Below are 15,619 nucleotides of genomic sequence, written 5' to 3' on the forward strand. Positions count from 1 at the left end.
TGGGCCACTGCAGCAAAATGGAGACTGTGGAGCATCACAGACACCAAAGCGTCCAATTAAAAGTGATATCATCGTGGTCGCATACCAAGTCAATATTGTCAATCCGAGCCCCTTAGCGACATATTTCCCATTATGATGACGGCAACAGTCACGCTTTCACTCTCACCTCCCAGCCTTCAATGTGAGACTGCAGCTGTTCCAGCGCCTCCAGTTTCTCCATCTGACGCTTGGTCTCGTTGATGTTGGAGCAGACGGCCTTCATGGCCTGCAGAGCCTCCTCCACGGCGGGGTAGTCGGCATGCTTCTTTGGGGTGCGCTTCAGCAGCTCCTAGAAGGATGACATTGAAGGTTTGAAATGTAGGGCTCTAATTTCGTGGCGCAGCGCAAGGTAGCGCAGGGTGGCGGAGCGTGGCGCACACCGTGCATGCTTATTTGCGGTGCGCTTCAGCGGGTCCCAAAATGATGACATTGAAGGTTCAAATTTCAGGCTCTAATTTTGTGGCGCGCCGCAAGGTAGCGCAGGGTGGCGCACCCCATGCATGCTTGTTTGGGGTGCGCTTCAGCAGCTCCTGAAAGGATGACATTGAAGGTTCGAAATGTAGGGCTCTAATTTCGTTGCGGAGCGCAAGGTAGTGCAGGGTGGCGGAGCGTGGCGCACCTTGGGGTGCGCTTCAGCAGCTCCTGAAAGGATGAGATTGACGGGTTGAAATTTAGGGCTCTAATTTCATTGCGGAGCGCAAGGTAGTGCAGGGTGGCGGAGCATGGCGCACTTTGGGGTGCGCTTCAGCAGCTACTGAAAGGATGAGATTGACGGGTTGAAATTTAGGGCTCTAATTTTGTGGCGCAGCGCAAGGTAGCGCAGAGTGGCGGAGCGTGGCGCACCCCATGCATGCTTCTTTGTGGTGCGCTTCAGCAGCTCCTAAAATGATGACATTGAAGGTCAAATTTAAGGCTCAAATGTAAGGCTCTAATTTAGTGGCGCGGCGCAAGGTAGCGCAAGGTGGCGGAGCATGGCGCACCCCATGCGTTCTTATTTGCGGTGCGCTTCAGCAGCACATAAAATGATGACATTGACGGTTCAAATTTAAGGCTCTAATTTCGTGACGCGGGGCAAGATAGCGCAGAGTGGCGGAGCGTGGCGCACCCCATGCGTGCTTATTTGCGGTGCGCTTCAGCAGCACATAAAATGATGACATTGAAGGTTCACATTTAAGGCTCTAATTTCGCAGTGTTAATTTGGTCCGGCGCACCACTGTGCGCAGCCAATTTGGTTGACTAGGCTGCGCCGAGATAGGCGTGGCGGCGCACCAGGGGAGGTGTCCACATTTCCAGCTTGCCGCAGTGACAATTTCGTGACAAAACAGCGCGCCAAAGGTGCCCTAGAAGCTCGCCAGCTCCAGCCTGGTCTATTCCTGGCGCAGGCGAATACTGGCTGTCGATAATGTGGTGCTCTAAAATAGCACATGCGTATAAATATCTACTGTCAAGAATGTCTGAGCATTTAAAAAAACAATTGGTTGTGTTGAACAAAGCAACTATACAATCTGAAACTGTGATTTCGAATGACTTTTACCTTGAGTAGCAGAGGATACTTGCAGATCCTCTGGATGGGAGTGAGAAGGTAGCCCTCCAGGGGGATATCTGTGCTTTTCTTGCCTCCCAGTAGCATACAGTGCTGAAGAAGAGGCAAGAAGAACAATGAACATCACAACAGATGACGTGCTAAAACAGGTGATGGCAGGTTATTACACGTTTCTTGTATATTCATTCTTAGAAAGTATGACTTAATCGAGCCTGTAATGACCAGATATAGCAGTTATAACACTTTGAAACACGTACTCCATTATGGACAGAACACAGAATTCTGTTTTAGGCAGTGCATAAAGGCACTAAGCATCATTCTGATTTCAGTGCTGGGTTCATGATTTCTCGCTTAACTACCTTATCAGTTTGTCAGCCATGTGTTTTTGTTGACGTCTGAATGGCATGCAATGTGGTTGGACCTCCTAGGTTACAAGGTGGATAGTTCCAAGCATCTCCATCGACTATGTAAACACGCACCCGTCTGCATCTGAATGTTTGCATTTTTTCTTCAGCAATGACCTTTAAATTGCTGGTTGTTTTCATTCGAAGTCAGAACAATGTGTTACAGCACATAGCATACAGTCTGGGAGCAAAAGCCAGAGTTTTAGTAAGGTAAAGTAAAATTTTTGTTAGTTTTTTTTACAAATACATTGTTACATTTTTAGGCACTGCTAGGCAAATATTTTATTATCAACAAAATGACTTATGGTGTTACATTGTTGAAAATTGTGCTACAGAGTGTAGTTTGTTCATTTATTTTCAACCACATATCCTCACGAGGGGTGCTGGAGCCTATCCCAGCTGTCTTCGGGCACAAGGTGGGGTACACCCTAAACTGGTGGCCAGCCAATCACATATAGCACAAATAGACAAACAACCATTCACACTCCCATTCATACCTATGGATAATGTGGAGTCGCCAATTAACCTAGCATGTTTTTGGAATGTGGGAGGAAACTGGCGTTCCCAGGAAAACCCATGCAAACTCCACACAGAGCTGGTCGAGTGTGGACTCGAACTCGGGTCTCCTAGCTGTGTGGCCTCTGTTCTAACCACCATATTTAAATGGACTTTTTGCCTGGAATATCACCATGTCGGTGAACCTTGACTGAATAAAACTAAAACAAAGTAAAATTACTCACGATTTGAAGATATTTGACGGACAGGAAATGGTGAATTTTTTTCTCTTGATGTTTCAATATTATGGCAACAATTTTTTCATTCATTTTAGGCATGAGGTTCTTGGAGTCTACCAAGGGGTGTGCTGAAGAAAGTCCCTGCTGGTGACTCCATGGGAGACTTCAACGTGTATGAGGGCAAAGACAGTGGAACCTGGAGGGGCATGGTTTGGGCGTAACGGCCTGTTATTGGACTACACTTTGTCCATAGTCTATAACTATGATCAAAGTCTATGATGGACTTTGTGGTCGTATGTTCTGGATTGATTCATATGACTGCAAATGACATTTGTGGCGCTCCATATGGGTTGTGGTCAAAATTCTTTGAAAGACGAGCTAGCACACATGTAATACAGATACGCTCGAAATGTCATCATCATTAGACAAATGGTAAATGATTTATAGACAATTTATTTGCTAAGTCCGCCCTGTGCTTCTGCAAAGACATTTTGCTTATCAGTCCCTTAAAGATGTGTGCCAAAAAACGGTGGTGATTCAACTAAACACTCTAAAGTCAGAGTGGCGGGTTTGTAGAGTGCAATGAGCACCATGTGGTGTATTTGGCAGAGAAATAATGTCACAAGTAACACAGTTAGCGATGAATTTTCTGATCAATGATCCAGCAGGATTTTTTTTTTCCCAAAAAGATTCTTTCACTTTGCCAGATAGGTTCCAATTTCGGCGTTTGTGCATATAACTCCACAAAAAAAAAAAAAAATTGGTAGTACTGGAGTACTTGTAAGGCTTCCAACAGGTTCTGCAAAATTTCAAAGACTGACCCAGATAATCAGGACACTATGATCCACAGTATGAAAAAAAAATTTTCATCATAGGAAAACAACAAAGGAAGCTAGTATACACATGTAAGAAACACCATTATATTGGATATATTTAAGACTACTGAACTAATATTGGTATGATTATGAATACAGTTGCTAATGGTATGTTTTCTTGGTCAAGGAGTCTAAATATGTAGATCATATTTGTAGGACTCATTTTTATGGTGTAAATCAGGGGTCTCAAACACGTGGCCCGCGGGCCAAATGTGGCCCGCAGGAGACTAGTTTGAGGCCCCCGCCTTGATATGAAAGTTTAATGTTAGTGCGGCCCGCGCAAGTTTGATATGGATGCTGTATGGTATCATGTACCCAGAAAAAAATTATTACGTTTGATTAAGAGTTCATGTTAAAGGGTAAATAACTGTTAATAGTTATGCTCTCTATCCGTGTGGAAGTGGTAAGTTTTTGGCTTTTTAAGTTTAAAGGAAATAACTTGAAGGCTACCGTTTAGGTCGCTAGCGCTCTAGTCTGAGAGTTAGCATGTGTCTCAAGACCCTGCAGTTGCGCAATATGTTGTAAATAAAAAGAGTATAAATGTGACTATAGTCGTGTTTTGTCATGTCTACAGGGCTCTAATAATGCTTTGTTCATTTTAATCTGTAAAAAATAATTTGTCTACCCACCAACTATATGTGGTTTCTTAAGTTTTTATTATTTGCCTTTTTATTATTATTATTATATTTATTTATTACTGATTGATTGATTTTCTTTATTCTTGATTTGTTTATTTATTTTTATTTTTTTGTTCATCTTATTTTGTGCAGGGCAAGGCAGTTCTATCCATCCAGAAATCATCGATTTGTGCGCTAACGATGGATCCATCTCGGGCGCAGCGCTATCGATCAATCGCGCAGATTCATCGTTAGCGCGTAATATCAATAACAATATGGGAACTATATATGGTGCTTGGCAGGGGTCTAGTGCTTTCCTACGGTTTTGAGGCTTATGACCGCCCCCCCAAAGTGAGTCACCCACACACACGTGATCATGTGGAGTTCAGTAAAGTCTCTTTGATGTATAAGGCCTAAGTGCCTTTGGATAAATATGTGCTGTATATACTTAACATGGAATTGAACTGAATCTAAATGACTTTAAAGTGAATGGCTGTATATAAAAGACACAGACTTTCCCACCCCGCAATCTATCTCTCTCTAACACTCCACTTTCTATCTAAATCCACTCAGCCTCTCGCTCTTTTCTCTGCTTGTTTATAATCTGCCAGCCTAAAGCAAGAACTCTCCCAGTTCTTCCTCTCGTATTCTTCACTCTGACCTCCTTTTTTTTTTGTTTTTTGCTTTTAACTTTGCTCTTCTTACACAAGTAATTAAATACTTCTTTCCTACACAACATTCCAGTTTCGTCCTTTGTTTACTTCATTATACACTTCTGTATTACTGCAACTTTATTGACTGGATTTTTTACACTCTTTCTATTGATTTGTATTATGCAAGGTGGCGGTTGCGGCTGCACGGTGGTGGAGTGGTTAGCGCACAGGCCACACAGCTAGGACATGCAAAAAAAAGACGCTAGGTTAATTGGCGACTCCACCATTGTCCATAGGTATGAATGTGAGTGTGAATGGTTGTTTGTCTATATGTGCCCTGTGATTGGCTGGCCACCAGTCTTGCCCAAAGACAGCTGGGGTAGGCTCCTGCACCCACCGCCACCCTAATGAGGACAAACGATAGAAAATGAATGAATGAATGAATAATATCAGTTATCATAATAGAAACCAGAACATGCCAAACCATTAAATATGTTGGATTTGCATCGGTGGCAGGCGAAGGAGGCATGGGTGCGCCAAGCTGCGCTGGGCTGCGCCGCTTACGAAAATTGCAAAGTGCGCTGGCCACACTCCATTCATGCGGCCAGAGGATAGAAAACAGTAGAAAATGAATAGTGGCAACTATCATTAATAGTGAATAGTGGTAGAAAATGAATGAAAGGTGGCGGTTATCATTAATAACTGCTAAGAATATTCATTAAATGCCACATTTAACATGACACATTTTATGTCGCACACCCGAATGCGCTCGTACGCAAATGACTGTACTGTGAATGTTGACTTTATGGATTTCTATAAGACTAGCATGGTGGGAATCACTAATAACTGGCGGGAGGAGCAACCACATGGATATCAATGCAAGCGATCCTACCGAGGCTGCCAGCGCTACACAGCTGGCTAACACCCCTGTCATCTTACCCCCCCCCACGTCCCTAAAGCTGCAGGCTTGTCACCACTTTGAGCTCATTGTCCGAAGCCCCCCCACCCCACCCCACCCCACAATGTTTGGGGTGTCAAAACATGGAAACAGCTGGCAGCAGGAAACTCACTACAAAAGTGACCTTGCTGGCAGTTGCATCCTGTCCAGGCAGGAAGAAACCTTATGACCCTGTTATGGTATCAGACCCTCTTGATGCATGTGTTAAAACATGGAAATGGATATGACATAATGTTGGGGGGGGGTATATTAGAAGAAATATTTGACATGGGAGATGAAGTCTGCAGTGGCTGGGAACGAATAAGGTTGTTAAGGAAGGAAGAACACTTATTATTAGTCTCATTAATGAGCATCATTTAGAGGAAGGACGCCAAACTGAAAATAGGATGAAAAAATAAGTTGAAAAAAAATAATTGTAGTCCACAAATTATTAGAGGAAAAAAATGTTGATTCCCCCCCCACCCCCAATAAAAGAAAAAAAATTATATTTATTTGCAATTTTTCCACTCAACTGCAAGGACAAAAAATATATATACCAGTAAATACAAGATTTTTTTTGTGTTAAGTTCCTGAAAAAACAAAAATTATAGGAAATAATCTAATAATATAATAATACAACATAATAATATATATAATATAATGTAATATAAATAAATAAATTATATAATATTTATAAATAAATATAACATCAATATAAATAAATAAACTATATTATATTAAATAAATATAATATAGATAAATAATAAAATATAATATATAATATGGCAATAAATGTATTAAATACAACAATTATTATTATTAATAATAATAACAATATATATTATTATTATTAGCAGTAGTTTTCTTGGAGATTGATATTTATCTATTAAGGGTTTTTCTACTGCTTATCCTCACGAGGGTAGTGGGGGCTGCTGGAGCCTATCCCAGCTGTCTCGGGGCGAGAGGCCGGGTACAACCTGGACTGGTGGCCAGCCAATCACAGGGCACATATAGACAAACAACCATTCACACTCACATTCATACCTATGGACAATTTGGAGTCGCCAATTAACCTAGCATGTTTTTGGAATGTGGGAGGAAACCCGGAAGTACCCGGAGAAAACCCACGCATGCACGAGGAGAACGTGCAAACTCAACACAGAGATTGCCGAGGGTGGAATTGAACTCGGGTCTCCTAGCTGTGAGGCCTGTGTGCTAACCACTCATCCACCGTGCAGCAGTCCTTCAACAATATATGATGGAAGAAAAAAAAAGACTGCATTTCCCACTAATGCATGACATTTTGTCCAGAATTGGGCTGTGGTTGTACAGGAACGGCACCCAAGAGGATCGGGGCAAACCAGGGCGTCTTACCAGAAGAAAGGTCCTGATGTGGGGGATCTTGTTGAGCTCCATGAGGAGTCGCAAAGCCTTCTCGTGGTTGCTGCAGTATTCTCCGTACACCGAGAAACGCTCCCTCTGACAAACACACAAAAACAACAATAAGACAGCACCCAACTTGAGGTATTTACTGTCCCGAGATGACATCTTAGGTACACGTTAGGTCGTGTTTCCTTCTTTCAACATCATGTGACCACAGTTAAAAAACAACCACTTGTGCCCGGAATAGCTACTGAGTCTCTTATTCGCCTGAATGTTTATTTCTAAACGGCTACTAGATGAGAGGCTTAAGGAGTGAAAGCATAATGGCCGTAGTTCACAGCGTGGCATAATGAACAGAGGACTCGTTGAAGAGACGCCCTAGATTGAGCAAATATTGACGCCCGTGTGATTTCACCGCCATTACTTTTTGGACTTGTTCCTCTTAAGAGCTAACCCTAAGGAATGATGTCTCCACTCGCCTTAGCATACCGTAGCAATGAATCTTTTCATGTTTCTTTGAGTGGCAGCTGGTCTTATGAAACAATGTGGGAGGTTAATCAAATCCCAGTCATGGTGTTGACCCCGAAGCGGAGGTCAAGGGCTGCGGGGCCAGAGGGTGCCAGACACTGCAGACACCACCAATTGGCTGAGAGCGAGCGGCACTGAGGAAGGGTGACAAAAGGTCACGGGCTGCAGAGGGAAGTGTAATGGATATGTAGCAACAATGGAGGGGAAGCTCAAACCCCACCCCCCCCACAAAGAACAACACAATCACAATCGACCTATTCCTGCAAAAAAATATACCCATTTTACACCATACCTCACATAAATTCCCTACAGAAGGTTGGAGTACAAGACAAAGTGAAAAGGAAAAAACCTGGTTGCGATAATTGTAAGAACTGATTAATCGGTTGCGGGTTTTTTTTTCCCGATTAATCGGATTTTTTAAAAAAACACACATTTTTAATTTCCGCCTCTTAGCAGCAATCCCTTTAAGAATGCATGAATGAACTTTTTCCCTCCCCAAAATCTCGGACACCAAAATTTAAGTAGATGAGAATAAACAGAGGGGGGGGGGGGTGACAACACAAGATGAGACCAGCCCGGCTATAGCGACTTGTACTTTCACTATTCTACCACTAGGTTGAGTGTGTACACATATGGTAAGAGTTGTCCATAAATGTACGCACCCCCCCCCCTACAAAGTTCTTACTGGTTTGTTTCACAAGATATCAAAACGAGGCAAAAATATCAATATATTCCGATATTTAAGTATATTTTTAAATGAAACGACAAACAATTACAAAAATAGTGGTTGATTAATTGGATTATAGATTAATAATCCATTAATCCTTGAGTGTGTACACATGGTAAGAGTTGTCCATAAATGTACGAACCCCCGCCCCCCCATATACAACATTCTTACGTACACTGTACTGATTTGCTTCACAAGATATCAAAACGAGGCAAAAATATCAATATATTCCGATATTTAAGTATATTTTTAAATGAAACGACAAACAATTACAAAAATAGTGGTCGATTAATTGGATTATCGATTAATAATCCATTAATCCTTGAGTTTGCGACACAAGATAACAAAACGAGGCAAAAAATATCAATATATTCCGATATTTAAGTATATTTTTAAATGAAACGACAAACAATTACAAAAATAGTGGTCGATTAATTGGATTATCGATTAATAATCCATTAATCCTTGAGTGTGTACACATGGTAAGAGTTTGCTACACAAGATATCAAAACGAGGCAAAAAAATATCAATATATTCCGATATTTAAGTATATTTTTAAATGAAACGACAAACAATTACAAAAATAGCGGTCGATTAATAATCCATTAATCCTTGCAGCTCTAAAAACATTCTTTGAACATTTTTGTATGGTCATATCACCTCGTACTTCGGTACCAGGTACATTATTTAAAATAAATAAATAAATAAAACACAACCTTAAACCGTGTTATGGAAAGCAGGAAGTGAACAAATGTAACAGTTACTGATTGTAAAAGTACCAGATGGAGGGGGTAGGATTTAATAAGCTTTGCTTCTTCCTACTCCTTTTGGACATGTGGAACTGTGAACTGATTATGGGATGCATTCAATTGTAATCGGATGCATGTTCAAATAAAATAAAAGCATTACCATTTATTAAGTATAATATACAACAGAGTTGTGATATTGGTAAGGCCCGAGGCTGGCTACTGGTATAGTTGTTCTGGTGCTAATTTGCCCCCCCCCCCCCGGACTATAAGAAGGTGGAGGTTAACTGGAGCAATTATATTACATTACTGTACAGATTGCCCTCATTAGGGTGACGGGTGAGCTACAGCCTACAGCTGAATTTGGGTGAGAGGCGGGGACTGGTTGCCGGCCAATCACAAGGCACATAAAGACATAAAGAAATACATATACAATACAGTGGTTAGCTTGTTTCTTGTCATATGACAACAAATCTTTATTTAAATTGGTTGTGGCTGGAATAAATCAAAACAGACCGTTTTCGTTTGTGGAACAGCCTGCCGGAGGACCTGGGGGTCGTAGAGAACGTTGAGATTTTTAAAAATAGGTTCAAGACCCACCGATTTAATTTGGCTTTTATTATTATTACTGTTTAGTATATTCTTTTTTTTTTTAACCTTTGAACTTGACTTTTATGTAATGGTTATTTTATACCTTATACCTTTTGTTTTGGATCTTAACCAAGTGTTTTTATATTTTTATACATGCTTATTTCAGTTTTTTAATAATGTTCTTATATATTTTACTTTTTATGTAATTATTTCTATATATACTTTCTATATTCTTATTTTTTAGGTTTTTATATTTTTTAATCTTTTGTTCAAATCTTTTGTTTTGGATCTTAACCAAATGTTTTTATATTTTTTATACATGCTTATTTTAGTTTTTTATTAATGTTCTTATATATTTTACTTTTTATGTCATTATTTCTATCTATACTTTCTATATTCTTATTTTTTATGTTTTTATATGTTTTAATCTTTTGTTCAAATCTTTTGTTTTGGATCTTAACCAAGTGTTTTTATATTTTTATACATGCTTATTTTAGTTTTTTTTATTAATTTTCTTATATATTTTACTTTTTATGTCATTATTTCTATATATACTTTCTATATTCTTATTTTTTATGTTTTTATATGTTTTAATCTTTTGTTCAAATCTTTTGTTTTGGATCTTAACCAAGTGTTTTTATATTTTTATACATGCTTATTTTAGTTTTTTTATTAATTTTCTTATATATTTGACTTTTTGTGTCATTATTTACATTATATTATATACATTATTTATGTCATTATTATATACTTTCTATATTCTTATTTTTTTATGTTTTTATATTTTTTATTCCCATATATTCAGTGTTTCCTCAGTGGGGGGGCTCTCTGCGCTGGGGGCTTTTCTCGGTTGGGGGCTGGGGTGTCTCCTCTCGTGGGGCTTACCGACTGGGGTGGCTGGGAGCTCTGTGGCTGCCCACCTTTTGGTGTGTGTCTGTGTGCATATGTTGTTGTTGTGTTTCTTTTTTAACATGTAATCCGAAATCCCCCCCAAAAATGCTGGAATAGGTGCAGATGCTGGAAGATCTAGCCTACTGTTTTTCTTAAGATATAACACACATGATTAAAACAATTATATATAATTCCTTACTATTGACTGAAAAAAATCCATACTATGAAACTGAGGCCCACTGAAGGTGATACGACTGGAGTTTGAAATGAGAGATTTGAGTTCCAAGCGTCCACAGTGTGACCTCGGTGTCTCCCCAGTCTGACCACACAGTGATGGAAAAAACGTGTCGAGTCCCACCGCCCACCTCCTCGCTGCTCTGTAATCAATTCTCCACCCTGACAGACTGAATGACCGTGACGTCTCAAGCACATGTGTGAAGGTCTCATTTTGATGAGCCAATTCCACAGCAGCGAAAGTGCTCTCAGTATGCAAAAGATAGCTATATATGTCACACATGATGACCGTGACTTTTTGTTACTGCATCGTAGCATATCTAACATAACAGATCACTAAAAACAGCAAAGCACTCTAGTCATATAGAGGATCTTTGACTGTCATTTTTTTCCATTCAGTCCATTCAGGTTTTTGCAGTAGGCACCTAAAAACAACAACAATCCAGGCATATAGAGGATCTTTGACTAGTGTTTTTGTAACAATAGCTTCTTAAAAATAGAGTGCTCCTGTCATATAAAGGATCTTTGACTAGTGTTTAGGTTCTTAAAAATAGCAGAGTGCTTCTGTCACATAGAGGATCTTTGACTAGTGTTTTTGTAATAATAGGTTCTTAAAAATAGTGCTCCTGTCATATAGAGGATCTTTGACTAGTGTTTTGTAACAATAGGTTCTTAAAAATAAAATGCTCCTGTCTTATAGAGGATCTTTGACTACTGTTTTTGTAACAACAGGTTCTTAAAAATAGCAGAGTGCTCCTGTCATATAGAGGATCTTTGACTAGTGTTTTTGTAATAATAGGTTCTTAAAAATAGCAGAGTGCTCCTGTCACATAGAGGATCTTTGACTAGTGTTTTTGTAACAATAGGTTCTTAAAAATAGAGTGCTACTGTCTTATAGAGGATCTTTGACTACTGTTTTTGTAACAGTGGGTTCTTAAAAATAGAGTGCTTCTGTCATATAGAGGATCTTTAACTAGTGTTTTTGGAATAATAGGTTCTTAAAAATAGCAGAGTGGTCCTGTCACATAGAGGATCTTTGACTAGTGTTTTTGTAACAATTGGTTCTTAAAAATAGCAGAGTGCTCCTGTCACATAGAGGATCTTTGACTAGTGTTTATGTAATAATAGGTTCTTAAAAATAGCAGAGTGCTCCTGTCACATAGAGGATCTTTGACTGGTGTTTCTGTAACAATAGGTTCTTAAAAATAGAGTGCTCCTGTCACATAGAGGATCTTTGACTGGTGTTTCTGTAACAATAGGTTCTTAAAAATAGCAGAGTGCTCCTCTCACATAGAGGATCTTTGACTACTGTTTTTGTAACAACAGGTTCTTAAAAATAGCAGAGTGCTCCTGTCACATAGAGGATCTTTGACTACTGTTTTTGTAACAACAGGTTCTTAAAAATAGCAGAGTGCTCCTGTCACATAGAGGATCTTTGACTAGTGTTGTAATAATAGGTTCTTAAAAACAGCAACACTCCAGGCATATAGAGAATCTTTGGGTAAAACTCTGACTTGGCAAACTGAATGTCCATGCCTTGTGAACAGAAAGATGCCACGTGAAAGGTGATTTAAGTTAGTTTGAAGTGCTCACATAAGTGCGAAAATCTTCTGCGCTAACACGCCTACTACTTTACAGCTATCACGTCAAAATACGGCTCTTTTTCACACAATTATCCCGCTGCAATCTTGCGAAAGCTGCAGCATCACAGCAGCAGATCTCGGTAAAAAAAAGTGAACTTTAACTGAAAATAGATGGTCAAAGTGAGACCCCGATTGAGGAGAGGGACGAGGGAGCGGCTGGAGATGCTGGGAGTGCGAGAAGCAGAAAGCCATTGTCCACTCGCAAGACTGACACAGCGCCTCTTCCTCTAGCGGACACAGAGACTTCTTTGTTTGTCCTCAAGAGGCCACATGAGTTCAAAGAGAGGGGAATGGTGGGTTGGGGGTGGTGGTGGTGGTGGTGGTGGCTAGGGTGGGGTGCAAAGCAGCATGGATGGGATGAAAAAAAATAAAACAAGAATGTTTAGCCAGGATGGACATCGGACTAAATACTGTTTATCTCTCAATGAATGTTGTAAACCGTTTCCATGACAATGAGCGTATGGAGCAGAACAATGCTGTCCATGTCGAGGTCTGCATGGATTCAACTCATTTCATTGATTGGACTTACAAATTGGAGAAACACGTGTCCCAGCGCGTGGTGAGGCTGGGGTTCAGGCTGCAGGACGGCGTCCACCGACGACAACACCTCTTTGTGCAATTCCAGGATGTCCTCAATGTTGGAAAACAAAATCTATAAACAGTAGAGGGGGGGGGGGGGGGGGTGGAGGTATCGAGGAAGGGGAGAGATAAAGGGCAAAGGAAGGAAGTTAGGTGTAGCAGATGGATGCGGGATGAGGGACAATCCTAATTCACTTTCCGAAAATGAAGTGATAATTTAGAAGTCTTTGTCTTACCTTGACATGTTCAGGTGAGAGGCACTGTTGGCCATCTGCCGTTTCCCTGATTCTGTCCAAAAACGCCTGAGGAGGAACAAAAACATACTGGATGTTAAGATGAATCATAGGGTTGCACGGCGGTCGAGTGGTTAGCGCGCAGACCTCACAGCTAGGAGATCAGGGTTCAATTCCCCCCTCAGAAGTTTCCTCCCACATTCCAAAAACATGCTAGGTTAATCGGCGACTCCAAATTGTCCATAGGTATGAATGTGAGTGTGAATGGTTGTTTGTCTATATGTGCCCTGTGATTGGCTGGCGACCAGTCCAGGTTGTACCCCGCCTCTCGTCCGAAGACAGCTGGGATAGGCTCCAGCACCCCCAAGACCCTTGTGAGGATAAGCGATAGAAAATGAATGAATGAATGAATCATTTTTGTTGTCTCAGTGGGCTGCACGGTGAATAAGTGGTTAGCATGCAGGCTTCACAGCTAGGAGACCTGAGTTCAATTCCACCCTCGGCCATCTCTGTGTGGAGTTTGCATGTTCTCCCGGTGCATGCGTGGGTTTTCTCCAGATACTCCGGTTTCCTCCCACATTCCAAAAACATGCTAGGTTAATTAGCGACTCCAAATTGTCCATAGGTATGAATGTGAGTGTGAATGGTTGTTTGTCTATATGTGCCCTGTGATTGGCTGGTGATCAGTCCAGGGTGTACCCCGCCTCTCGCCCGAATACAGCTGGGATAGGCTCCAGCACCCCGAATAAGGATAAGCGGTAGAAAATGAATGAAGATGAATCATGTGTGGAACAACAACAACAATGAAAAAGAAGGATGTGTTTTATCCAAGAGGAGACTTAGGGCATCTAAAAAAGGGGCCCAGGACAGAACAGAATTTGAAAAAAAAATACTGAACTCAAGCTATTAACATATTAACATAGATTATAGTCGACCTGCTGGTTCTGTATGAAAGGCACCCGCAGATAAATGCTTGATTTACAGCTCTGCTGCATGTTGAAAAACAAGAACCACTCGGCTGTCTTAACTGCCCTAAGACGACAACAACAAGTTGAGGCCAAGCGAGGCCACGCTGCAAATGCACACTTTCATGTTTGGATTTTTTTGCATGCCGACCAATGGCGACGCCGGCACGCAAAACAAGACCAAACAGTGAGGAAAAAAAAAAAAAAAAGGGGATGTGTATCTTTTTCTTCTAGAAACTCTTCTCCATTTTGCTGTCTATTACCCCTTATCTAGCAGGTCTTAACCTACAGTGCACCCATCTGACTTTCCACATCCGGATACCCACCGTCTGGAAAAAGAAAGGAACGATGCAGAAATGTAATTCCCAAAACCACCGGATATAAAACTCTTCCTCATCTTACTTCCCGCTGTAATGAATGGTGTTGCAGTTGGTTGCTAAGGGCCGGGACCTCGCCTTTGTGACAGCACGTTTTTCATTATTTGCATTCTTAGATGCGTGGTTTTAGCTGTTTATATACCTTTGTAACGCACAGAAGTCCTCATGTCTCAAAAGGATTGTGGATGATGGGGAAAATTCCCAAAAAAGTGTACTTTCCCTAGTGGGAAAAAGCTTGTATTTATACTCGTGGGTAAAAAATTTGGCACGTGCTTTACATTTTGTGTCCCTAAAAATCACTTCCTGGTGTTCCATTGTCTGTCGGCCAATCCGTTAACCATCCCATACCACACTCAAGTCAACTAATTGGTAAAAAACACGGTTTCATACAGACCGCTGTAGCACATTTCCCATTACATGCATTCTTAGATGCGTGGTTTTAGCTGTTTATATACCTTTATAACGCACAGAAGTGCTCATATCTCAAAAAGACCACACTCAAGTCAATTAATTGGTGGAAACATGGTTTCATACAGACCGCTGTAGCACATTTCCCATTATGTGCATTCTTAGATGTGTGGTTTTAGCTGTTTGTATAGCTTTATAACGCACAGAAGTGCTCATGTCTCAAAAAGGATTGTGGATGATGGGGAAAATTCCCAAAAAAGTGTACTTTCCCTAGTGGGAAAAAGCTTGTATTTATACTGGTGGGTAAAAAATTTGGCACGTGCTTTACATTTTGTGTCCCTAAAAATTACTTCCTGGTGTTCCATTGTCTGTCGGCCAATCCGTTAACCATCCCATACCACACTCAAGTCAACTAATTGGTAAAAAACACGGTTTCATACAGACCGCTGTAGCACATTTCCCATTACATGCATTCTTAGATGCGTGGTTTTAGCTGTTTGTATACCTTTATA

The 15,619-nt window shown here is 40.7% G+C and overlaps 1 protein-coding gene across 2 annotated transcripts in view; it reads right to left on the minus strand.

Moving 5' to 3' along the window:
* The window catches only part of prex1 (phosphatidylinositol-3,4,5-trisphosphate-dependent Rac exchange factor 1), a 101,714-nt gene that overhangs the window by 64,851 nt on the left and 21,244 nt on the right, over positions 1-15,619 (minus strand). For both annotated transcript variants that reach the window (XM_058084029.2, XM_058084030.2), the window contains exons 2-6: positions 13,361-13,426; positions 13,075-13,197; positions 7,177-7,281; positions 1,574-1,675; positions 167-328 (exon numbers count right to left, since the gene is read on the minus strand). In XM_058084029.2, coding sequence (XP_057940012.2) covers positions 167-328; positions 1,574-1,675; positions 7,177-7,281; positions 13,075-13,197; positions 13,361-13,426 — 558 coding nt within the window. The remainder of the gene's footprint in view (positions 1-166; positions 329-1,573; positions 1,676-7,176; positions 7,282-13,074; positions 13,198-13,360; positions 13,427-15,619) is intronic.

Source organism: Doryrhamphus excisus, linkage group LG17, assembly GCF_037039965.1.
Source record: "Doryrhamphus excisus strain RoL-2023G ecotype Guam linkage group LG17, RoL_Dexc_Guam_v1.1, whole genome shotgun sequence".
Lineage (NCBI taxonomy): Eukaryota > Metazoa > Chordata > Actinopteri > Syngnathiformes > Syngnathidae > Doryrhamphus > Doryrhamphus excisus.